The following is a 25,849-nucleotide window of genomic DNA, read 5'->3' on the forward strand; positions in this document are numbered from 1 at the left end:
GGGTGGGCAGAGATGGAGGAGGACAGGGAAAAAAACAAAAACAATGGATACGTACCGGACGCCATCTTGCATCCAGTCAGTATAGTGAATGGCAGTTGAACGGCTATGGATTATAGCTCGCCCGCTAGTTGACTAGCATCGGAACTTTGGTCGTCGGTCAAGGAGACTCATAGCGGCTTCATATTTTCGGCGAAATAGCATCGAGAGCCTAGAGAAACGGCTATCCCAAAGTCCGGTTACTTTGCGCTGTCGTTTGGAGAGACCTTGCGTGCTCCGGGGTGAAGTTATTTTGGAACCGGACCTGATACCCAGACCCGGGTCCTGGCTGGTGCAGCGAGAGCTGCTAACACTACCCAGAAACTGATGGGTGGTTTCTATGAATAATAATTATTTTTTTGCACCAAGTTATCTGTGGCGTAGCCACTTGCAATTAGCTAGGATTGCCGTTCGCAGGATGAGGAAAATAACGCTAACATCTTCGACAAGTGTTTGTGCGTCTCTAGCTAACGTTACTCGAAACGGTCGGAAATGTGAACCCGGCTTCTAATGCGCTATTTTCCCGTCAACTTTCATGGGAATTTATCGCCTTTAATTTGAGAAAAAAACGAGAACTTGTATGTGTTGTCGTTGCAGTGTGCTTTATCCGGGGTTGTATGTAGCGAGTTGTCGTGTTAGCTACCCAGCTCGCTAGCGCTTAAGTGAAATAACAACGTTGGCGAGCTGCTGGTTGTCCATGTCAGTTAGCCAAGTAGCATAGAAAGCGGATGAAATGCAAACCTTAAAATGCCAGCGCTTGAGTTTGGGACTGTGGCCGGCTGTCTGTCTTTCCCTGTGTCGGTATTTTTGTAAATAGTTAGCCCATTGCACTAGCCAGCTAGCTGTTTACAGTCGGGTAATAATATCGTACCCTCTGTTTATAGCCAGCTGCTAGCTGGCTAACGTTAGCTACTTGGTTAACTTGGGTAGTGAATTATTAAAAATACGGATTGAGTTTTTTTATTTCTCTATAGCAGTGAATGAATGAGGGTAGTTATTTCATTATAGCTAGATTGCTAGCTAACTTTATCCACCAGTCTTGATTCAGCTAGCCAGCTGAACAGACTTGAGAGAGTGCGGTGATTTACTAAGCTGGTAGTGGCTAGAGTCTAGATGTCTTTATTGCTCGAAAAACAATGAATTCTGTTCTTATTATTTGAAAACTATCATCTGGAGACGCACCCATCACTTTTTGGATTTTCCACGTGGGACCTCTGCCACATCTAAGATTTGTTTCCCTTTTCTTTATAAGTAAATGCGTGACATGCTTCTCAAGCTGAGCAGCTAAGTTACTGTAGCTAGCTTCCTACTTATCTAGCTACATAAAGGATTGCGCAGCGGCCCATTTTCTTCAAGAAATTGTGGATTTTGCCAGCGTCCGATTGTTTGCAAACACCGTTGATATTTATTTGTTTAGAGCTAATCAGTAATATGCTCTGGGGTTCACATTGACATTTTTTTTGAATGAACAGTGGACTACAGAGGACATCCCCGATTTTACAGTAACAAAACGCCAGAGAAGCGTGACTGTCATCCGTGGGGTTTGTGGCAATAGGATTTTGTCGAAATAAAGGATTTTTGTTTGACTGGATTGAAAATGGGAGCAGCTACAAAACTAGCCTTCGCAGTGTTCCTCATCTCATGTTCTTCAGGTAGGTGTGTGTACACATGTATGTGTGTATTGTGTAGGACGATATTACACACGTGCATATGTTCATTATTGTGAAGCTAGCGTGCGCGATGTTAATTCAACGTTTGCCTTGCAGGGCTGCAATCCAGCCTGTAACGTCGGTTTGCTCACCGGCTCCTGTTTATACAAAGCTGCGGGTAGTTTCTCGCATATCTTATGTCATGTGAACTTGATAGAATTTATTTGGTTCTTAGAATAAGAGCAGCGCTGTTAGTTTTAAGCCCTCTTAAAGTGTCACGTTGCACACCGAATACTGTATTTAACCTACACACACGCACGCACCATTTATTTTTAATGTTGGTGCATTGAACTGATTTTGACTATTTTGCACTCCTTGTTCACTTGAGGACTTAACAGGTGTCAATGTGAAGTTTGGGACAAATCAAGTCTGGTGTGACAGTTCTCACGTCGCGAATCTAGCTTTGCTGGAGGAATTCTCGAGAAATAGCTACTACAGCAGTGTCTGTACAGAAGCTCTTTTAATGCATGTTAAAATCCGATTATCTGATTGAAAGGAGCCGTGGTATTTGGCTGAAAAGGGCTTGCTTGTATCGGTCTGATAAAATGCCTGGGTTTAATGCAATTTTATTCAGTGGGTTGTAATTACACTAAGCATTGCTTTGATTAATTCAGCGTTAGGGCTTGCTTGTCCTTCAGGGATATGGATTACGTTTAGCTTTTTTGCGCTCTAAATGCATTTGTAAACACAATGTTGCAACATTTACAAATAATGTTAGTTATTTCTAGCCTGTATGGTTTGTAACACCAAACAGAATGTATTCACGCCTTCTTCAGTGGAATCTTCTAGGGTGTTGCAACGTTGCAGCACACTGAACCGTACTGTCACATCAGGTTGTTTTTGCTTAATTGAGGGTGCACATGAATTCCTAGCATAGCTTTTTTTTTTTTTTAAATACTGCCGTAATCAGGATTTTAACGTACAAAGATGTTCCCTGTTGTTGATACTCTAAACCAGTCTGGCTTCCAAACTGCTTCTATCTCAACTGCCATCTAAATGAAATGACTTTATAGCACATTGAAGACACAGAGACAGATATTTTGAAACTGCATGCCTCTTGGCAGTTGTACTTAATTTGGTGCTTCGTGTATGGTCGTTTTGCAAAACCGATATGCAGGCCACAAGCGCTTTTTTTAAGGATCCATGTGTGTCGGCAGTGATTATTCCCATGGTCAGCTCTTAAATCGTTTCTACAGGAAGGAAAACCCAGCACGGAATACCGTGCGGTCTCTTACACGCTTTGCTTATTTACATTTTAAATGAATTGCGTGTAGTAGGTCTAAATCGTGCCTTAAACTCAGATAAGATTGAAGCTGTCTGTGTCCGGTTTGCTGTTTAAAGCCGCTCATTTACAGAAGCTGTAAGGCGCATGACTTTGGATTCCATGTAGTGCAGAATAGCCTTGTATTTATTGTACCACCACCAAGATATGGGCCTATTTGTGAGCCTCCTGAATTGCTGAGTTTGAAAGAAGGGTCAGGAGATGGGAGGAGTCATGGCTGGCTGTGTACCAGGAGCAAGGTTAATCATACTTCCACTTGTCTTGTGCATAGAACTCCACTACAGATTATGGGTCACACTTTAGAGAATGATCTTTGATCCAGCGCCAGGTTATGCAATAAGGTCACAGTAACACCGAACAGCCTGAACAGTTTCGTTCACATGCCATAGTATTGACTGTTTTGCCGTGTATAATGGAGACCACCACAAAAGCTTATTTATTATCAAAGCAATTAACTAGCTCAGAATCCCAGCGTTGTTCTCTGGGAACCAGGCCTGCTGCACAAGCGGCGAGAAAGGGCCATTTGACATCATTACGCTCAGATGCAGTGCTTAGGCACGGGTCAGCGGCGAGGATTAAACACTTGGATGTCTTCAGTATCCCTCTCCGCTGGCCAACTCCACTTTTAAGCGGGACGGCGTCTGTCATTACTCTTGTAAGAGGGGGACGCGCGCAGCCAAGAGCGGAACGAGCCGGCCTCCCTGCCGTCCCCCGCCTGCGCCGCGTCTTAAGTTCCAGAAGGCGCCATGTGTGGTCGCTGACGGCGGGCGGGAGAGCCGCGCAGCGCTTCTGTCAAAACAGAGCCGGCCACTCAACTGAAACTGCTGGGCTGTTGCAACCGCCTCGCTGCATCGCTGCACAATTTGAATGCCCGTGAATTTTGCTGTGTGTTACCCCCCCCGTTCCAGCCATTGACATAAAGCGACGTCTCCATGGACCGACTCCAGTGGGCACGGTGCGACGCTCAGCTTTTCAGATCCCCGGTTCTGCCGTTTTGCTTTCACATGCTAAACTTTGCTCCCTTCTTGCTACTCGCACAATAAAGCCATTGGCGGGAAGCCAGTAAACAGCCTCTTAATTTTATTGGTGTTCTTGCTTTCGGTGTTGGATTGATGGATTGGTCAATAGGATCTTTTCTACACTGCAGACCTAGGTTTGTATAGCTAGAAAACAAAGTTTTGCTGACTTGGGAAAAAGCAAAGCCCTTTAACAAACCTGGAACCTGGAATGTCCTCAGTTTTGGTTGCGGTCTGCCAAGATATACCCATATATGTGGCTTTTTTAAAATGCTGTTTCCCAATGGATGGTTGGTCGAGGTTGTCGTTTTGAAGGCTGTGACGCAAGTAAAGACTAATAGTATTAGGGATGCGGCTTGCCTGTGTGTTACACACTGGATTGCCTTTAAATTGCCATAAATGGCCTCCTGTACCTGTGTTCCTTAGGAATGGATAAATTGAATTAATGTTCTGCAGGCCCCTTTCTCAGTCTCCTGTTGTCATATTGACGTCTTTTCCCCAATGTGATTTGCACCAAGTGTCTTCAGAGAACATTAGGAGTTTTCTAATGTTTTCATGTAATGTATAAAGTTGCAGGTGCTTGTAAACATTTGAATAAAGCCTGGTTTTATATATATATATATATAGGCCTATATATATATATTTCCCCAGAATCTTCCTCACCATCATGTGTTTGTACAAGAAGTGTAAATGGCCTTTTTTGATGAGACTGTCCCTGTCCGAGGGTGAAATTATTAGTGTCTTTTGTACAGCAATGACAAGAGAAGTGCAAATCAAAGATTCTGTTAAATGGTTTGTCCTGTAGCTGAGTTGAAGGCAATGGTGTGGAAATGGCTCAAAGAACCGAGTTAAAGTTTCAGCACAAATAACTTTTGTTAATGTGCGACAGAAATGGATGTTTAATAGGACCTTTAATATCGCAACGAGTCCCTCAGTCCTCCCACTTATTGTTATGTCGATAAACTTTCAGTTTATAGCAGTTGCCATTTAACACCTGAGCTTTAAATATGAATTAGTGTCGGGGAAAAAAAATAAATAGAAAAAAAAACGCGTAATGTTCTGATACAGGCCCAAACAGTTTCCCTCATTATACATCTGGGGATTTCCTAAATGGCTCAGCAGGGCCATACAGGCTCTTTCTGTGATTAGCACTCTGTGTTTAATGCTGCTTTGCCTTCAGAGCTCTAGAAGCTTTATGCACTTTTACTGAGGGCTAAAAAACTTTGGAGTGACATTCCAATGACAGATGAAGTAGGCTTGAAGTAGAACGGCAGCTCGGTATTTCAAATGTACCAGAACTGTTTGCGTAACATTGCTGGTATGCTGATAGCATTATGCTGTGCGGTGCATGTGTACATCTGTGAAATGATGCTTTCATATACTTTAAATGTCCCTTTGCCTAAAAGCCTTTTTAAAGCAGATGAAAAACAACAAAGTGACGTTTTTGTTTTTTCTAGCACCTGCATTGTACGCCACTCAGAGCGGAGTAATCGTCTCCCTCAATGCGAGGTTGACGCCGATCTCGTTCTAGATTCCACCTTTAATTCCATGCGGGTTAGAATTTGCTCCAGTCCGGAATGCGGGTTAAGCATTGTGCCGGGAAGCCGGTGCAAATTCCTCCCGGAAGATTATCTTGATTGTGTAAGTATTTATTTCCAGGGCCGAGCCGCACGCGCTGCGGCCCGCTCCCCCTCCTCGCGCGCACTCGCAGGCGCGGGCGCTGGTCGCGCCGCTGAAACGGTAGCCGTCGAGGTTGGGTGTCCCCGGCGTGAATAATAAACCCGGGGCTCGTAACCGTTCGGGGATTGTATCGCGAGGCTTGTTTTCGGCAGCGCGGCTCGGGTTACTCGCTCCCCTCCTCTCGGTCCCTCGTTCACATGACCGGCTCTCCAGGGAGGATCCAAACATTCCGGTGCTTTTCTCAGTCACGGTTCAGAGCACGGTTCTCACCAGCTGCGGTCCTGGCCGTCACCCACTCGGAGAGGTGACGAGAGGATGAGTGATGCAACCTCACACATACACGCTCACTTAGATACACACACACACACACACACACACAATCGGACCGTGTACTGGCTGGCCTCGAGCTGTACTCAAGGATGCCACCTTCCCCCTTCACAGATGCGTCCAGCCGGGCACAAGCTGCAGCCAGAGACGGCTAGCCCCCTGCCGCAGGGCTGCTATTCTTCGGCGTTTCTTGTAACCAGAGCTGCAGCGCGACATCACTCTGAATGCATCTGCCTAGATGAAGAACGTTGCCTATGCTTTGTCTCAAGTTCAAGGCTGAGGTTCAGTCAAAGCAAGCCAAACTCCAGTTAGACTCCACTGAAATTATAACTCCGCATCTATAGAACATAAAACAGGTGCGCAACATTACATAACATAAGCTTGCAGCCTTGCCTGCTAGTTGCCAACGAAGCAGGGCAACATTCCAAAACTGAAAAAGCAATGGAAAAATCAGGAGCGACGTGCTTCTGCAATAATCTTCACATTTAGCAAAGAATAAAGATCCACCTGTCCATGCCTTGCTCTTTCACTCATGTTTTTAAAGTTGCGTTCTTTATTTTGCCCTCTGCATTTCAGTGCTTGTGTTCATTGGAAAACTACTAACACCTTTCTTCATTCTCTGGTATTAATTATCAAATGGACACCAGCGATTGGGTGGGAGCCAGTTCTGAGGTGTCAATAATCTACAGGTCTATGGTCATTGGACAACAGTGTTGTATAATGATTAGTGAAATTAACTCAAAGGTTGCGGGCTGGGCACTACCATACCCTTGAGATAGGTACTTAACCTGAATCACATCAGTAAAATACCCTAGCTGTATAAATTGCATGCAAAATATAATCTCTGAAGGTGCTGTGGATGAAAGCATCTGCGTAAATGCACAAATGTGAATGTAACCTTGGATGAAAATGGGCCTCGGAAGCCCCGAGAAGATGGTGGGTCCCCTGTGCCAGGAGTAGAAAACGCTGCCTTTGATCTTGGCGCTTAATCGTAACAATAAAATAGTGACCTCAGTAAGAGGGGCTGGAAATGGCAGCACAGTTCCCGCAGCCTGTGCCCTCTGCGGCCCGCTCTCTGGCTCGGTGGGATATTTATGGGGGCGCAGGGGCAGATGAGGACAGGGATATTTCCTGGAGGGCATAACTAATCACAGAGCCCTAAAATAAAAAAAGGCTTAAAGTTGGTGACAGCACCAGCCGCAATTACAGGGCAGCAACAAGCTCCTCAACAGCGTTCTCTCGGATTCCTGAATACGTACCGCGCCACAGGAGATTTATGGAAGTACAGAAACTTGACTCAAGTCCGAGTAACATTTTTGAGAAGTTTGCTTTGGTCCAGGTTTTTGCGTTCTCAAATATGCATCCAAATGCGCATTTCCACGCGTAGATGTGCCTGCACACTGTGAGATTCAGTCTGTTGGATCTCTGTATGGAGCACCGAGCGCCTGTGTAGCCCGGCTGCCATGATGCAGTCCTGCCAGGGGAGGAATGTGATGGCTAGAGGTGTACCAGGCAGGTAGTTTGGCCTGGCTGCTCCGGCAAGGGTATGAGGACCAGGTCACTGGCTTCCTGAATCATCCGACTCTCTCCCCGCTGTCCGCATATACATCGGCTCAGCTCTGCGTTTTCAATTTTTTGAAAGACAGTCCGATTTCGCCTGCCGGAGCTCCGGTCTGCTGAATAAATTTTGGATTAATGATGCTGAAGCGCCTTTCTCACGGCTGGTGTACGGCGAAGTGAGTGCGGAGGCGGAGGGGGAGGGGGATGCCCAGTGGCTCCAAATCATAATATTACTGCAAGACCTTTCTGCTTTACCCCCTGACTTTTGCAGAGTTGTCATCAGTTGTACTCTAACGCCCTGTTCACACAGCGAGCAGTTCGGTTGACCAGTTGCGGGAGGCCATTCATTTTTCAGGAAGCCGAGCGACCTGAGCAGCTTGGCTGATGTTGCCGGGGAAAAGTTGCCCATGGCTAAACTTTTCACTTTCATCGCCCACCAACAGCCAGAGTTCCATGCTTCTTCATCTTCCTACCAATAAGATACCATTTTGCAAATAATTGTTGTGCCTCATCTGGCTATTTTCAGATAAATACGGTTTTTGGGGTTTCAACAAATTGTAATAAAGTCTTGTTTTTTTATAATTTCTGTATTCTGAAATTGGATTGTAGACATTGGATTGTAGACATAGCTATGCATGGCAAATTGTGGTCGGTCACTCACTCGCTCACTCACTCAGGGACGACCTTTGAGGGACGTTTTGTGGGGCGCATGCGCAGGTGGTGCCAGCTGAAACGTGTCTGCGGAAGTGAGTCGCGCCGTGGGTCTGGGCGGTTACGTGCTCCTTAAGTTTCTTTTTAGAACAACAAGCTAGTGGAATTTATAGGAATGTAGCATGGCATCTCACCAGAGATGAGTGGTTCCTGGTCGCTTTGTGCCTTCACAGCAGGGACGCAGGCAGAGGGATGTCACTGGAGCCCCTGACAGAGGTCCAGTCAGCCATTGGGGGAGTGGCTGTGCTTCCTCAGAGACCAAGAACAATTGCCGTTTTTGCTGAAGAGGGTAACGCACGCTTACTCGTTAACGTCCTCCGCACGCGATCGCCGGTCAGTCACCCAGCACGAACGGGGCTGGAGGTTTGGAGAGCTCCGCACATGTGCGGTCCTGCCCAGGGAGGTTTTGTAAAGGATTAGGCTGGGACTGGGAGGGCCACTGGCATGCATGCATGCGTGGTGGTGACACGGAACGGCCCGCTCAGAAGTCACGCAGCATTGGAACGCACGTGCTGCTCGTACCAGCAGCTGACAGACGCCTACAGTACATTGAATTATTTATTTTCTTTGCTCCAGGGCAGGTTTGACATGCTATTTTTAGTAGTCCTCAGCTAAATTGTTGATGTTGAACTTCAAGCTCGATGTACCCCCCACCACCCCCCCCGCGCTCATTGCGCTGTGCAGCAGCTGGGCAGTTGACATTGATTTATTTATTTTTTTTCTTCCTGTTGGAAGTCTGTGCACGATTTAAATTGGAGCTCCACCCCCTCCCCTGCCAATACAGCGCCCCAGCCGGCGCCATGCTAGTCAACAGAGTCGGATGCATGGCCACAGAACAAGTTCCTTCTTCTCACTAAGCCTAATTTACAGAGTATGGGTTGGTGGGGGACTGTTGCTTCTTTAAATGTTTTTTTCAGTGGATATTATGCAACAACCCTGAACCCCCCCCCCCCCCCCCCCCCGCCTTGGATTTTTCCAGAATTTTGAGTAGTTCTTTGGCAACTACAATTACAGTATCACCCTTAGCCTCCTTACAACAGGGCCCCTAAAAGTCTGCAATTAAAGTGTGTGTTAGCTCATTACCAGGAGTAATCCAAACACATTAGTGCACACAGCTTCTCATAATGGATTTCCAGAACCCAGTGGCTTCAGAACAGAGCAGCAGATTTTTCACTTCTGATGGTGTTTTAATTACTAACCACGCTCTGGTCCTGGTGATTTTTCTGCTACACTTCGAGCTGAAGCTGCAGACTGAGAAATTTTCTGCCTGAAAAAAATCCAGAAAACTGAGGCCAGATGTCCCTTAAAGGGGCCTCAGGCCTAGTGAAGGCTTGTACATGCTGGGGTGCATATGATACACACAGAAAGCACAGGAGAGTGTTCCACATTGTATTTTCTCCTGTGTATTTGCTCCATGATATACAGACCCATGGGCTGAGTGTTCCCATAGTTCATTCAGTATGTTGATCGGTTTTTTACCACACAAAATGTCAAATATCAACGCAAACCTCCTCTGACTTTAACTTCCCGGATTTGTTTGTTTGCTTTTTTGCGCTCTGAAGCCCAGCCTCATTTTAGAGAACGTGACCTATTGAGGTTGACATAAGTGCTACGCAAGTACGCACGCACTGCACGAAAGATTAAAATGCGTGATGATTTCTTTTTACTATGATATTACTATGTTAACTTTGGCAGGTGGAAGGTTGCAAGCAGTCAGTAAGCACATTGCAATTGGGTGACTCAACCCATCTTTAACGTTAAGAGTGCTAGATAATGCGATAAGACTTGTTCACAGTCAGAGATGGTAAGATTAAAACCATTTGATAAACAAATGGTTTGTGTGTGGGGTGTTCTTGGACAGTTTTTGTACCCAAAGGCCCTGAACAGTGTGTTCTTTGCAGTACTGTGTGAACTGAAACTGGGCAGGTAGCTTGAGATTCCTGGCGCCCATTGCTCAGTTCCTCTGGAGGTTTTCCAAGCCACACATAACACAGGTAGGGATTTAACGCCACGCCCCTTCACTCGCCAGGTTTCATTTTACACCTCAAAGCTGTCAAAATATACTGCTTCGAAAAATTCATAGTTCAAATGCACGTTGCCCCCATGTAAAATGCAGTATCTGTTTACAGAAGGGAGATGTTGGTCACATTTGTTGACAGGTTTTTTTTCCTACAGTACTGAGGCTGTGGTTTTACAGGTTAACCCCCTTGGTGCTATTCGGCAGGTTACTCACTGGTGGCTACATTGCAATTGTGTAAGAGAGGCATTTGACCTTTATTACCCGAAAGCTTTTTATTTTGTGTCATTCATGTCGATGCTGTTTACGTTCTTCCTTTTGTGAATACCTGTGTAGTTTTTTGTGATGTTAGAAGTGGTGCCTAGTGTACTTCCCTCTCGTCATCTTTGTTTATGTTCCTTTGAATGGACTGTTGAATGCTGCAAAAAGCCCTACGGGTCTGTTCTGCATAACTGCCACAAATTGACCTGAAGCAGGAGCGATTACCTGCCCGGTACTGAAACCTTCGCGAGGAGCGTGCAAGTGCTCGGCTCAAAGAACTCGCTGCAGAATTTCTCAATTGCTTTTGGCCATTAAAGCTTATTTTTATATTTTAAACTGCGCAGTGCGCAGTAAAGCTGCAGAGGTTGCACCTCCGTTCCACCTCTCTTCATTAAAAGTGGATTCGCGGAAATGCCGGTCAGTTGACCTTTTACCCTAAGTAAACATTACCTTGGAAGCTGTGTGGAAATTTCCCCCCAGGTAAGATGTAAAAAATCTGCACATTGTCTTAGTTGTTGTGTTTTCCACCAGAATAACCTTAAGTGCTTACCCTTGAATGAATCATGTCTTCTGCTCACATAAACAACACTTCCTTTGGTGCTTGCCGGAGAGTCTTTTCTGCTTGTATTTGGAAGGGATAAAAAAACCAGGACTGCAGGCACTAAGCAGCACTGGTAATTGGAAAATCTTGGCGGAGAGAATTTTTTTTTTTTGCTAGCTGACTGACACCGAAGGGAGAAAAACAAAAGATTTCTCTCTCCTCGTTTTTCTTGCCGCAGATTTTGGGGAGAAAAATCGCACGTCAGTCCTTGCACACGGTTGCGTGTTGCAGCTCGGCCTGGAATGACACGCGCAGCACAAAAGCGATTACCTTGTCGCCTTGTCACACGGTGACAGCTCCTTGTCTTTTAAAAGCGGCAACACTCGTGCTGTCGTGTCCAGAGACTAAACCGTGTACGCTGCGCCTTGTATACGATTGCTTTTCGTGCCTGCGTATCTTTTGCAAAACCTTCCACGAATGAAGGTGAGCAACAGCTGGCACAATATGGCAGCACTGCAACATGCATAAGTTGCAAGCGTGCGAAACGATGGCTGTTGTCACTGCACTCGTCCGTCTATTTCCTTTGGTCCGTTCCTTTGTCATACGGCATAAGGACTTAATAGGCTACAGCTTGAGCACCCTTGTGCTAGTAGGCTGGGAGAGAGGGGCTGATTGTGATTAATGCCCCTTGCAGATGTTGGTTTATATGCTGTGGAGCTTCCTGCAACCGACTGCAGTCTAGACAGACTGGCTGCCCTGTGCTCTCCCTTTCATCCTTCATTAAAACCGCTCGCCGGCCCCTTTCTCATCTCCTCCTTTTCCTTCTCCGAAGACTTTTCCCGCTCATTATTTTTATTTTATTTATTTTGGTTGTACGTAGGTTTCCTGTCACCTGCGGCCCCCGAATTATTATGTTTTCCTCTGTACCGGTCCGAAAGGATGTCTGTCCTATTATGGGACAGTTAACTTCCGGAGTGGGACTGGTTTTCCACCACTGCTACCGCATTAAGGACATAGCGGGTCTTTTGGAAATGCGTAAATAGTAGCAAGATGCTTTAAAAGAACAAGCAATTTTTTCATACACCGGCATGTTGTATGTTAAATGTGTTATGTATGGTCACTCCTCCCTTTTGAATTCAGAATCCTTCACACAAGTACATTTGTGTCATTGTGAAAGGAAGTGCTCACTAAGGAAGAGGTGCCGGCCCAGTCTGGCTTTCTGACCTGTTGATTCCCTCCATTGTTTGCAGCTGGGGGTGACCTAGAACTCAATTAGTTGAGTGTATAGCTCTTGACTACAGTTCCCAACCCGTTTCTGCTGCCTGTGCAGTCTTTATGGGCGGTGTTTATTCACCTCGCTTGCTTAGTAGTGCAATGCTGCTTCATTTTTCCTGTGTGTGTCCATTCCAGACACGATCAAGGGATGGGCACAGTACCACAACAACCTGAGCATGTGAGAACTTTTACTTATTTGGATTTTAAGGGGCCATTTATGCTACTTGGGGGGCAGATGGGCCCATACGGGAGTCCGCCCTGCAGTTTTAACAAACACATAAATATGCCAATATTCGATTTGACATCATCAACATTCTGCAGTTTTACATTCTGCAAAGTTGGGCAGAGTCCCCTAGCTTTATGCTCAATTCAGTTTTCCGTCGTGTGACTTGCATATGCACAAAATGCACATATAAATTTTGTGCATATGCTAAAACGCTGGTTTTCACCTGCACCGTAAACATGCATCCTTGCTTCTTTGCTGAGGTTTCTGATTGCAGGCAGATAGGCTAATTCAGGAGTTCAGTCGTGCTCAGCTGGGAAGATATTTGGTTTGAGGGTAATCGCTAATAATGTGCCAGTTTAGGAGTGATCTTTTTAGAGTTTGTAGATTTTTGATTAATGGCTTTCAAAGGTCACAGAGTAAGATGTTGAACGCAGATTAATTGTGAGGTTTTTTATTTTTAATTTGTGTAAAAGGGCATTCGTTCACCCAGTCCAGCATTTGAACTGGGGTTTTGCATAGCTAGGCTGTGTGTTTTTGTGCCAGAACAGTATCTCCTCAGATACTGTAATGCGCATAATTTTACACAAGATCATAAAAAGTCTTTAATTGGTCAACAAACCTTCCTGGAAGGTGATAAATTATTTCTGGTCTTTTTATAAAATGGAAGTTCTGCTGAATAATTACACCCTAGTCACAGCCTTTAGCTTTTTACGCAGTCAGCCTGCAACGCGGAAGCAGTCGTGAGAAAAATATCGAGCCAGGTTCTCCGTCCTCTCGTAAATCACTTTTATCTTTATGACAATTTTATTTCTGCCTCTAGCTGTCGCTGATTCTGTCACTCATCCGTCGTTTTTTTTTTACATGACCGCGCGTTGAGGCCAACGAGACGTCTTAACAGCCCTGTCATGAAGAATACTGTGTACGATCCGTTGGGTCAGCGTGGGACAGGCAGAGTTTGGGCCACGGGACGTGGACGGAGTACCGCGTGCAGGGAGTGGCTTGTCTGGGTTTGCACTTTCGCCATCGCATCATTGCCTGGCGATCGGCAGTGTAATTTAACAGGAGACCCATCAGCTGCCGGATTAAGGGATTGGATTCTCTTGCTGAGTTGGGCTGTTTCGGTGCGCGCATGGAAAGACTGTGGCCTTTGTTTGGAAAAGTCCGGCACATTCCTCCACCGCCGAGCTTCAGTTGGCCTGTCCACCCAACCCGCGCACTCTGCTGTAAGAGAGTGTTCCTGTATCTCTGTGATTTGATAAAAGCACCTGGAATTTGATGTATGATTTCTACTTGCTTGAGAACAGAGAGTACAGTTTGATCTGCTTTATGAATTTATTACCCCAGTGTCCTTCATTTACTGAAATTGGTGCATCTCTTTCCTGTCATTATCCGGTCAGCCTTCATATTGCTGTTGAAGTAGTAGTGAGTAAAGAAATTGAAGTCTCTTAACAGTGTGGGGCCCTCAGGTGTGTCCAGTGTAGCCTGTGTGTGTCGTAACGGCTTACCTGTGTCCAACATGCAGGAGGAACACGACACCGTTCTTCCAGGAGTCATCAAGTCCGCCAGCTCGCGCTTTGTTGATGGAAGTAGAAAGTGCTGTTTCAAGCATCCTTCCAGAATAGCACACAAATACTGGATTGGGTTCAGATTTGGTGACTTGAGAAGGCACTGGCATTTATGGAAAACATTGGTGACATACTGTCAAACCATTGAGCGTTCATGCTCTGTGATGGGACTGTTGTCGTCATGAGAATCCTTGACTGTTGGAGCACTGTGGACGATGGCCGCTTAGCTGGCCGTGTTCCGTCCCGAGTCAGAATCACAGAAAGAACATGCGACCTGCGCTGGGAAATGCATGCTGCAGACCCGCCAACTCTGACGTTCAGGGCGGCTCTCTGCTGCGACCGCTGTTCGGGAAGGCTCCCAGTTTGATGCGCTCCAGGGGGGAGATGGCCCCCGCCTCGTCCTCGCGGAGCCCGTCTGCTTCCCTCCTCCTGCCGCATCCTCGTGGAAATGTGATTACACGGGATGGAAAGCAATATCCTTCACAAGGTAGCGGCGGCGCATTATGTAACGCCAGGCTCCCAGGAAGGTATAATGGGATGGCATTTCTGCACACGGCCGGAGGTTTCGGGATTTGCTTATTCTGCGAGTAATACAATCTGGCTCCGCCTCAGCAGCAGCCCTGTTCTGTGGGTGATCAAGCATCCCCAGTCCTCTGCTACCCTCACCACCTGGACCCGGTGTTTTTCCGCTGATACCACCGCCCCCCGCCCCCCTGCCACTGTGCTGTAGTCTGGCCTATCCTGGAGTCCAGGGCATAGCTGTACAAAGACAACGTTTTCTTTCCCTCCATTAGGTTCTTGGAAAGGATGTTGGAAATTATCGGGTGAAGAATGATATGTGAATAAAGAATGAAAATGTGGTTAACACCTTATGAATAATCCACTTTCATTTTCCCTTGCTTGTTTTCCATGGATTTGCAGACATGTTAATTGCAATCTTCCCATACCAAATAGGAAGTGAGGGAAATTGTTTAACTAATCCACAAACAAAAAGAGATTGGAGGCTATGGAGTGCAGAACTATGGTCAGGATTATAGGTCCGTACCTCCACCAAGCCCCATACTCATCCCTTCCCTGAGGTGTATTTCTAGAGGGGGGGGGGGGGCAGGGTGTGTTACTGCAGCCTGTCCCTCCACTTTGATATTAAGTGCCACTTTAAGCACCTTTAGATGGTGGATGGCATTAAAATGCCAAAGAAAAAGCAAAAGCGCAGCAAAGCTAGCAAAAAAAAGGAAGCAATAAGGGCCACAGGACCTCTGTAAATCTGCTCTGAGTAGGTCTCGACATCCCTGTTTATGCCACAGTCACCTGCTGCGATTTCGGGAACATGCAGGAGAACATCTGACCTTAATAGTTTTTTTTTTCCACTGCGGGAAGAGAATGGCAGAGCACACGGGCCATCTCTGGGGGGGCGAGAGGTGTTTGAGGAAGGAAAGGAGAGGAGAGGAGATGTGTTCTTCCAGCCCGGGGTGCGTGGCGCTACGGCTCTGCGACACCCTGGCTCTCTCGGCTTCGGAGCGCTCCGCGGCGTTCGCTGAAACGCGGAGACGGAACGCGTCGCCGCACAAACGCTCCGTCACCCAACGGCTGGGAGGAGCCGCGAAAGGGGATGAGCCCAGCGAGGACGCCGCCCTGGAGCCGGACCCGCGCGTGGTTTCCAAATGGAGCTGCGCGTCGCGCCTCTCTCTCCTGCTGCGCTACAGAGGCGCCGCTCCGTGACCATAGGAGATGAAATGGCCAACGGCGGCCTTTGAGACCGCAGCACCTGCCATGGCTGAGTAGTTCTCCATGTCAGGCTCTCAATGGGGAAAAGAGTGGAGTCTTCATCCCTCTCTATCTCTATCTCTCTCTCTCTCTCTCTCTCTCTCCCCCTCCCTCCTCCTCTATCTCTCTCTCTCTCTCCTTCTCTCCCTTTTTTCTCTGTCTCTCTCTCAGTCTCCCTTTTTCTGTCTTGCTCTTTCTCTGTTTCTGTTTTTCTTTCTAATTTGATCTTTTTCTCTCTCTCTCAGTCTTTCTCTCCACCTCTCTGGGGCGGAGTGTTTTGCTGAAGCACTTACGCCAGCACTGGAGTGTACCCAGATTTCCCTCAGCCCCAACATCAGTGTGGCGGGATCAGGGAACAGAGTCGCACGTTACTAGCGCTGGCAGCCCTTCAGACCGCCTCCCATTCACTTAATCTCCCCGTGAGCAGCCAAATTAAGGAGACCGGGCTGCCACAAGCACCCGGCAGAGCCGCCAGCCCTCAGAACCCGGCATCGATTCCGAGGTGTGGAAATGTTCCACGAGCCTGTTCAGTTGTGTACTGTTTTCAAGGGTGCACAGTGTTTCATGGTTAGCGCGTGGGGGAAAAGTGCACAGCTAAATGCACGCATTGCTTCTCAGAATTAGCTTGCGAGACACTTGATACAGTGACAGTGGCCTTAGTCTGCAGTCTGCTGTACGTTTCCCTCCTGTGGGCCTAACCCGAGCCACAGCCCTTTCCCACTCGCCACTCGATATCTGAAGAGCATGGCGCTGGTGAGTCTGTCGCCAAAGATCATGCGTCCAGCATGCAATGGGGCCTTTTAAGTTTGTTATGGTGAAAAAATAGGCCCAGTAAGCTCAAAGGCTGTTCCAGCGAAGGAATGGAATATAAATCACAAATGTTGCTGTTGTGGCTGCTCGCCCTTTGCCTGTATGTGAAATGAAATGATGTCAGAGGAGGATTGTGTCATTCATTGTATCATTCTGTGTTGGGTGGATCTAATCTTAATTTGTGGGCCGCCTTATTTGGAAGGCGTGCGAATGGCGTGGTCTTCGGGGGGCTCTCCTGCGCGGATATGGCAGATTCCCTCGTAATCCCAATGAGAGAAACGTGCGTGTCCAACTACACGCCCCGAATCTAATCCCGGCTGTTCACCTCCCACTCGGAGGCAATGAACTAATTCATTCCCACAAATGATTTCCTCTGCCCGTGGCACGACAGCGCCCAGTAAACCTGCGTCTTCAACGAAGCGCTTGCTTATGTGCGTCCGGACCTGCGTACTCCCATGTGAATGGGTTGGCCCGCTCCCTTCATTACCTAATGTGGTGATAAACACGTCAGGCTGGCTGTGATTCGGGCCGGACGCCCGCAGACGGAGCGGGTAGCCGCGGCAGAAGGCCTCTCCTCACGCCGTTTGTCCGCCGCTCGGAGCCAGACGCGCTTCGCCGCGCCGCAGAGTTTTGGCTCCCAGACGTATGAGGACCGTCTAGTTGTTGTTGTTATTATTATTATTTTTTAAGCGCTTGGACGTTGGATGGGGAACAGGCTCGCGGGGCGGATGCCAGAGCCCTCGGGGTCGGTCTGTCGACTCCAGACTCCGGCGTAATTGTCCCGCCGGCCTCCGACTGGCACCGGGGTGAACTTGGCTTGCGTGCGCGGAGGGTTCATGTGCTGGTTAATACGCTGTTTGTTCCAGTAAAAGCCTTTGTCCTTTTATTTACCTAACAAAAAGTTTCCTGATTCCATGTTTGAGTAGGTGCTTTTACGATTCGAATTGCGAATCTTGGAAAAGAGGCCGTTTTATTTATTTACATCACGTGGTGCTAGCTGCAGAACAGCTCTGAGGTATTACTGATGTTCATCATTTATTCTGAGGTTACAGCAAGGTCCAGACCGGGCTGTACTCCCATATTTAAAAATAACATCTCCTTGGACTCAACGTAGTGAGGTTGAGTCCAAGGAAATCGACGCCTTCTGCCATGAAATGGCTTGGGGAATGTTTGCACAACCTTGCACATTCAGTTGCAGGCATTATATTTCTTATATTTCACACCTTGTCCGCATTGCTTAATTGAACAATTATGGAGTGATGCGTATACGCTGAGGACGGTTCTGTGAGAAACTGCAGGGAAATGCGTGGTTGGACGTTCCGCTCGTATGCGACTTTGCCTTTTGTGACACGTTGGCTGTATCGATTTGAATGTCGTATAGGACAATACCGCGGGTAGCGTTTGCATTCCGGTGCTTTTCCTGAGCCCTCGCATTATGCGGCGATGTTGCTGCATGGTTGTGTTGCTTTGAAATTCACATTTTATAAAAGTAGAAGAGAATGCAAGAGCAGACAGTAATGTGTTGTTCATTTTTTTTTTTTTTTTAGAACTTTTATTGCAGTGTCATGATATTGTGAAAGTGACGATGTGCTTGTGAAACACAGCCTAGCGGAAATACGGCCTGCAGTAAACAAGCTAGGTGCTGGTCTGGCGAGTCGCGCCCCCGCGATCGTCAGAAGTGTTTTGCATTTTTTCAGCTCCCGAGGCTTTCTCGCCGAGCCTGCGCGGCAGGTTCTCTGGTTCAACCCCCCGCCCAGGAGGCTCAAGCGGCAGCAGCGAGCTTCTGGTTGTTTTTCGCCCCGCAGCCCGTCCCACCTCCTCCAATCACCCTGCTGCGGTGTCCTGATCGGGCCCCCAGAAGCCCACTTCACTTACCCACAGTGCACTTACCACGGATAGCACCGTTTCACCCAGAGCGGCGCACTGCGTCTTTAGGAGCGTTCTGTTCTGCTCTGCTCTGCTCTGCTCTTTCATCTGCCCTGCATGACTCTGGTCCTGGTGGTGGTGGTGGTGGTGGTGATGATGGTGAAGATAAGATTACCACACAATTTATCAGAAAGTGCATTTCAGGTTGACTTTTCACATACAAAATAATTGCAATGCCTCAACCAACAAAATCTGTCATTTAAACCATCATCTGTTAAAGCACAATTCATGAAGGCTATAAGGAAATGAACACAGAGCAGATATTACACAAATATCTCAATGTATATGCGTAATGGTTACGGAACTGGGCTTGTAGCACCAAGGCTGTGGGTCCGATTTCTAGGTCAGGTGCCGCAGTCGTACGCTTCAGTTAATGAGTAAGAATATCCAGCTGTGTATACGGGTCATATGTAAAGTGTGTAAGCTGTGTAAGTTGCTCTGAAATGTCAAAGTGATGGGTGTGTTGTGTCTGTGGGCTTGGTTTACTTTACAGCATTGTGTGCTGCTGAGTTGACTTGTGTACTGAAACTATACATGAGTCTACTGCTGTCATATTATGTGTGAGTGTTTCAGTATGTTTATAAACTGAAAAATCAAGGTCACATTCAGGTCAGAGAATTAAGGTCACAATCTGGAGTACAAGTCTGATCGTTGTAAACCCCCCCCACCCCTCCCCCCATTGCGGTCACCTGATTTTGACAGAGGGATATTTTGCAACCGTTAATGTAAGCTCTTGTGCTGTTTCAGCTCATCGCTAAGACCAACCCAAATTTGTTGGGATTTCGAGCCATATTGTTGCCCACGGCAATGTTGTGCACTGTACACGGAATTCCTCTTAACGTATTCCCCCCCCCAGTGCTGGTTTAGATTAATCTCAGAGGATTACCTTCTAAACGGAAGGATTTGCTTTTTCCACAGTGCGTTTCTGTTCAAGGAGCCTCAGATAAGTCTCTGCGCTAAACTGACGTCTTGTCTGAACATAATGCGGGCTACGGTTTTTAATACAGAGCTGTGCGGTCCTTAAACTCAAACACGGGAGGTTAGATTTAGAGGGATTCATGCGGCTGCTCTCTTGCCTCGTGGTGCACGCTCCTTCGCGTTTGATTGTATTTTACATAGATTATCCTGGCCTGTTCTAATGTGGTTGCTGCTACTCCTGATGATGAAAAGGTTTATGGGATTTCGAACAGCATGCCCGCCAGGTTAGCTTGTGCTTTAGATTAGAAATGCACAGGTAGATGCATTCTGAATCCCCACTGGCTGTCATCGTAAGCAGCACACACATAGTGATAATAAAATTAAATATGCACAGGAGACAGGAAACTGAAGTGTCATTGTGAACTCATGCCTTTGAGTGAGGAGGCGGTTGAATAATCTCATCGCACGAGTGCCGAATATATAAAGGATTTGACTATTTCAATTATTTGTTAGAGCCCCTGAGATGCTCGGAGCAGGTCTTACGTGATCTCTGCAGATCAGCTTAGGTGTGGTTGGGTGTATTTAAGTGTAAATCCGTACTGTACAACTGGAAATGAAGGCTCCCTCGTGTCTGAAGTCCTGTGAATGGATGGATCAGCAGCCTGCTTGTGCCTTAAACCCACAAGCAAACAAATGCCAAATAAACGACAGGACTGTAGAATGGTGTCGCCTCTAACTACAGCATTGCACTCTTAATCTGATTACCCTGGCTCCTCGATAATCACCGTGCCCACTTCCGTTTCGGGTGGGCGAGGTACTGGTCAATCATCTGAAGACGCGAATGCTTTCTTGACACCCCCGATGTCATTGGACTCTCTTTCTCAGTTTGCTCAGTTTTCAAAGTAGCGATTTGTTAGGTTTTATTCAGATGTTCCTCATTGTAAGAGATGTAGGATCGGTTTGGAGGGTGGCATGCAGCCAACATGCACACGCATGATTACTGCAGAGCATGTTGGGAAATATTTTCTGTTCCTGAGTAGCCTACTGCTGGACCTTGTCCTGTATTTACAGAGTGACGTCATGTGACAACACCTCACCGCTAACAAATGGTCCTTATTCCTCCTGACACCAGTCACACTCTGTACCAAGACTTAACACTTAAATAATAGCAATAATATAATAATATGTGCATGTTACTGTGTGTTCTGGCTGTGGTTAGATTCCTGTCAGGTACGTGTATATCAGTCTGTTCGTATGCCCGTCTCCCTGTGTCCGTGTGCGCGTGTTTATTTGCGGTCACGCGGCTGGGTTCGGGCCCCGTGTGGATGAGTTCAGCGAGCAGCTCGGGGACTGCGAGCAGGCTGCGCGCTGCTTGGGGAAAGGACTCCTCCGCGCTGTGCCGCACGCGCGTGTGTTCGGGACTCCGTCACCGCCTGCGCTCTGGGCCGTTTGAGAGCAGATGATCCTGTTTACTATATCTGCCTTCGCCGGGGCCCCAGGCAGCGCAGGACCTGCTGCGAGATGCACGACGTCTCTGAAATTAGGGCACGTTGCGTGCCCGTGCGTGTGCGCGTGCGCGTGCGCTGTGTGTGGTTCCGTGCGTGTGTTTGTGGGTGTGGGTGTGGGTGTATGGGGGTGTGGTTCTTTGCGCGTGACCATGAGCTCGCGCGTCAGATTTCGGACAGGCCTTGTGCGTCGGCTTGGTGTGCGATATCGTTTTTGGGTTTTCCTTTTCCAGATTTAGCACATTTTGCATATCTGCTTACACAGCGATCTACTTATTGAATGAGTGTTACGACAAAGTAGCCTATATTGTTACTTTTTGAGAGACACTAACACGCTTTCATTTGAGCCGTTTTGGTACAGTATGAATCACTCCCCCTCTCATTTCAAAAGAATATTATGTTAATGGTTGGAGGATATTTCCGGACGTGGCCTACGATGCCCATCTTGTAAACCCAAGACGGCCTTAAACAGGTTTATGCTGACATCAGCGCTTGCAGTTGAGCCAGGTTTGTTAATCCGCCAAAGGCTGGGCAAGGGAATCCTGGGAAGTCCTCTGACTGTAACGTCGATGTTTTTTATCAGCAGGGCGTACCGCGTCCGGTGCGTTTGCGCACTCCTGCCTTTCGGGTTACCGTGATCGGATCCTGGCGCGCCACGGGCGCCTTTGCGTCGTAAACCCGCGCGACGCGAGGGCTGATATCCTGTGTGACCTCCGCCTCTCCGCCCTCTCCTCCCGCAGGCGCCATCCTGGGCCGCTCGGAAAAGCAGGAGTGCGTTTACTACAACGCCAGCTGGGAGAAGGACCGCACCAACCGCAGCGGGATCGAGGCCTGCTTCGGCGAGTCGGACAAGCGCAAGCACTGCTTCGCCACCTGGAAGAACACGTCGGGCTCCATCGAGATCGTCAAGCAGGGCTGCTGGCTCGACGACGTCAACTGCTACGACAGGTAAGCCCCCCCCCCCTCCCCCACCCCCCGGCGTCGTTCCCTCCCCCAGGGCGACGGGGAAACGTGCTCGCGTCCCGCAGGTTACGCAATCTCTTTTCCTTCCGCCGCTCGCTTGCTTTGTCCCGTCTGCGAGAAACGGGAGAAAATGCATTTGGCGTTAGTCACTCGGCTATCCGGTTCAGCTCCCAGCCTGGGAAACGGCTCCCTGCTCACCAGCGGCTGGATCGGGCCAGAAAACTCATTTTTTAAAGAGCGCCTGGGAAACGCTGGCGGCGTGTCCCAGCATGCCGAGGAGCCCGCCCGCTCCCCTGGCGACGGTCGGCGGATCGATCCGCGAAGGCTGCTCCGGAGGGCTGCGGTCCAGGCTGGTGGAGGCTTTGTGTCTCCGTACTAGCAGATGGTTAGTAATGCGGCGAAACGTGTGAACGAGCCCACGGACGCACTTTCTTTGCGCTCTTTCTGGGTTTGCAGTTTTCCAAAGACTGTCGCCTCCCACATCATCAGTCCAGCGGCCTGTTTGTTTTCTGCAATGAAAACACACGGCGGTAATGAAAACACACGGCGGTAATGAAATGCATGGCTGTAATGAAAACACACGGCGGTAATGAAAACGCACGGCGGTAATGAAAACACACGGCGGTAATGAAAACGCACGGCTGTAATGAAAACACACGGCTGTAATGAAAACACACAGCTGTAATGAAAACACACAGCTGTAATGAAAGTGCATGGTTGTAATGAAAACGCACGGCGGTAATGAAAACACACGGCGGTAATGAAAACACACGGCAGTAATGAAAACGCACGGCGGTAATGAAAACACACGGCGGTAATGAAAACACACGGCGGTAATGAAAACGCACGGCGGTAATGAAAACACACGGCGGTAATGAAAACGCACGGCGGTAATGAAAACGCACGGCGGTAATGAAAACGCACGGCGGTAATGAAAACACACGGCTGTAATGAAAACGCACGGCGGTAATGAAAGTGCATGGTTGTAATGAAAACACACGGCTGTAATGAAAACACACGGCTGTAATGAAAACACACGGCGGTAATGAAAACACACGGCTGTAATGAAAACGCACGGCGGTAATGAAAGTGCATGGTTGTAATGAAAACACACGGCTGTAATGAAAACACACGGCTGTAATGAAAACACACGGCGGTAATGAAAACGCACGGCGGTAATGAAAACGCACGGCTGTAATGAAAACACGGCTGTAATGAAAACACACGGCTGTAATGAAACACACGGCTGTAATGAAACACACGGCTGTAATGAAAACACACGGCTGTAATGAAAACACACAGCTGTAATGAAAACACACGGCTGTAATGAAAACACACGGCGGTAATGAAAACGCACGGCGGTAATGAAAACACACGGCTGTAATGAAAACACACGGCTGTAATGAAAAACACACGGCTGTAATGAAAACACACGGCGGTAATGAAAACACACGGCGGTAATGAAAACACACGGCGGTAATGAAAACACACGGCGGTAATGAAAACGCACGGCGGTAATGAAAACGCACGGCTGTAATGAAAACGCACGGCTGTAATGAAAACACACGGCGGTAATGAAAACACACGGCGGTAATGAAAGTGCACGGCGGTAATGAAAACGCACGGCGGTAATGAAACGCACGGCGGTAATGAAACGCACGGCGGTAATGAAACGCACGGCGGTAATGAAAACACACGGCGGTAATGAAATGCACGGCTGTAATGAAAACACACGGCTGTAATGAAAACACACGGCAGTAATGAAAACACACGGCAGTAATGAAAACACACGGCTGTAATGAAAACGCACGGCTGTAATGAAAACGCACGGCGGTAATGAAAACACACGGCTGTAATGAAAACGCACGGCGGTAATGAAAACACGCGGCGGTAATGAAAGTGCACGGCTGTAATGAAAACGCATGGCAGTAACGAAAGCGCATGGCGGTAATGGAAGTGCACGGCGGTAATGAAAACATACATGTGGAAATGAAAAAATGCCTCAGAGAAGAGTGAGAATGTGTGCGTGTGGTATGACTGTTAATTATTGCTTTGTGTCCACATGGGCTGTTCATGTGTATGTGTGTATGTCTGAGTGTTCGTACGTGCATACATCAGTGTCTGCGTGCGCATGTTACAGAGTTTTGTTAGGAGCTGGGTGTGTGTGCCTGCATATTTATGGGGCTATTTGTGTGTGCGGGGCTGCGTTTGTGTGTAGGCATGTGCATGTTATGCGCAAGTCTACGCACAACAGCCCCCTAAATATACATGCATGTGCATTTTATGCTGTGCGGGTGCATGAGTGTGCACGTTGTACAGCCCTGTGGGCACATGCGCGTGCATGTTACGCGGCTGTGTGTGTGTGCGTGCGCGTGCACGTCATGCAGCTTTCTCACTCATCCGGTGCATGTTTGGCCCTGAGAGCGTGGGAGAAACAACAGAAAAAGCCAGGACGAGGACCCGCCTCCTTACCCGTCCAACCAATGCGAGAGCCTGACAGCAAGTTAAAAACACGCCCCTCTTTGCCTTTGCAGCAGCGAGTGTGTGGAGAAGAAGGAGGGGCCCGACGTCTTCTTCTGCTGCTGCGAGGGCAACATGTGCAACAAGAAGTTCTTCTACAACCCCGACACCACCCCGCCCGTGCCATGTAAGTGCCCCCCCCCCCCCCCCGCTCTCGTCCTTCACCCCTCTTCCCGTCTGTCCTTCCATCCACACAGGCAGCCGCTGCATGCTGGGCAGAGCTAGACAATCTGACCCATGACCCCCGACCTCTTCCGGGTCAGCCACGTCAAGCCCGGCTTTAAAACCCAATTCTGAAAATGTATGTAATATAGGCGGCTATTCGCGGCGCTCAGAATGGCCGCTCGCCTCCGATTGGCTGGCACGTTCCAAGGGAGCGGAACGGGCCTCGAGGTTCAGGCAGAAAGCCTTTTTTTTTCATTTCATTAAAGGAATCGGAGATGAAAAGAAGCGGGGAGGATTCGCCGTCACATGCGCCTCACCTCGCGTAACCTGAAAGTTGAGACTGGTTGAGGAAGTTCGATGGGTTCCCCCGTGGTGATCGCTCCTTCCGTAAGAAGCAGTGGGGAGGGTTACGGTCTGAGCGCCCTCCGTCCGTGACGGGAAAGGCAACGCGGGCCTTTGTCAAAAAGGCCGGCGGTCTTGGCCGCTCCGTTTCGCCGAGACGAAGCGATTCCTCTCCTCCCTTTGTGATGCACAATGGCCCGGACCCCATCGGAATGCCGCGCGCGACGTCTTCTCTCCACCCCCACCCCCACCCCCACCCCGCCGGCTGCCCCGGCCCCCCAAGGCCTTTTCTGCATCGCCCTCTTAGTACCGCCGAACAGGTGATTGTGCTCTCTCCCGTTCAGAGCCTCAGTCCAGGCCGTTCGGCCTCGCCTCTTGTTTGGGGGTAATTGGCAAAGCTCGGCGGATAGGTAAATAAAGGGTCACACTTTGCCTGAGAAGGCGCAGACAGACTCGCTGTGGCCTTTCGCCGTCGCAGCAGAGGCATTCAGAGTGGGCGTTTATGCAGTGTCTCTTTAGAAGGGCTTAGCGCAGGATGACCTGCGGAGAATGAGTTTCAGTCTGAATAGGAGAGTCCCTGTTCATCAGATCATCCTCTAATATGCTGACGGGTGACAAATTAAAGGAAAAACCAACATAAAGTGTCTTAGCAAGGTGTTGGGCCAGCATGAGCCGCCAGAACAGCTTCAGTGCGCCTTGGCATAGATACGTCAAGTCTTGAGGGATGGAA

General features: G+C 48.3%; 1 protein-coding gene across 2 annotated transcripts in view; it reads left to right on the plus strand.

Moving 5' to 3' along the window:
• Positions 1-25,849, plus strand: part of LOC118223535 (activin receptor type-2A-like) — a 48,308-nt gene continuing 22,459 nt past the window's right edge. Inside the window, exons 1-3 of one of the 2 annotated variants that reach the window (XM_035410205.1) lie at positions 1-1,688; positions 21,870-22,077; positions 24,627-24,739. In XM_035410205.1, coding sequence (XP_035266096.1) covers positions 1,634-1,688; positions 21,870-22,077; positions 24,627-24,739 — 376 coding nt within the window. In that variant the 5' untranslated portion in view covers positions 1-1,633. The remainder of the gene's footprint in view (positions 1,689-21,869; positions 22,078-24,626; positions 24,740-25,849) is intronic. The other variant, XM_035410206.1, reaches the window with a different exon arrangement.

This window comes from Anguilla anguilla, chromosome 3 (assembly GCF_013347855.1).
Source record: "Anguilla anguilla isolate fAngAng1 chromosome 3, fAngAng1.pri, whole genome shotgun sequence".
Classification (NCBI taxonomy): domain Eukaryota; kingdom Metazoa; phylum Chordata; class Actinopteri; order Anguilliformes; family Anguillidae; genus Anguilla; species Anguilla anguilla.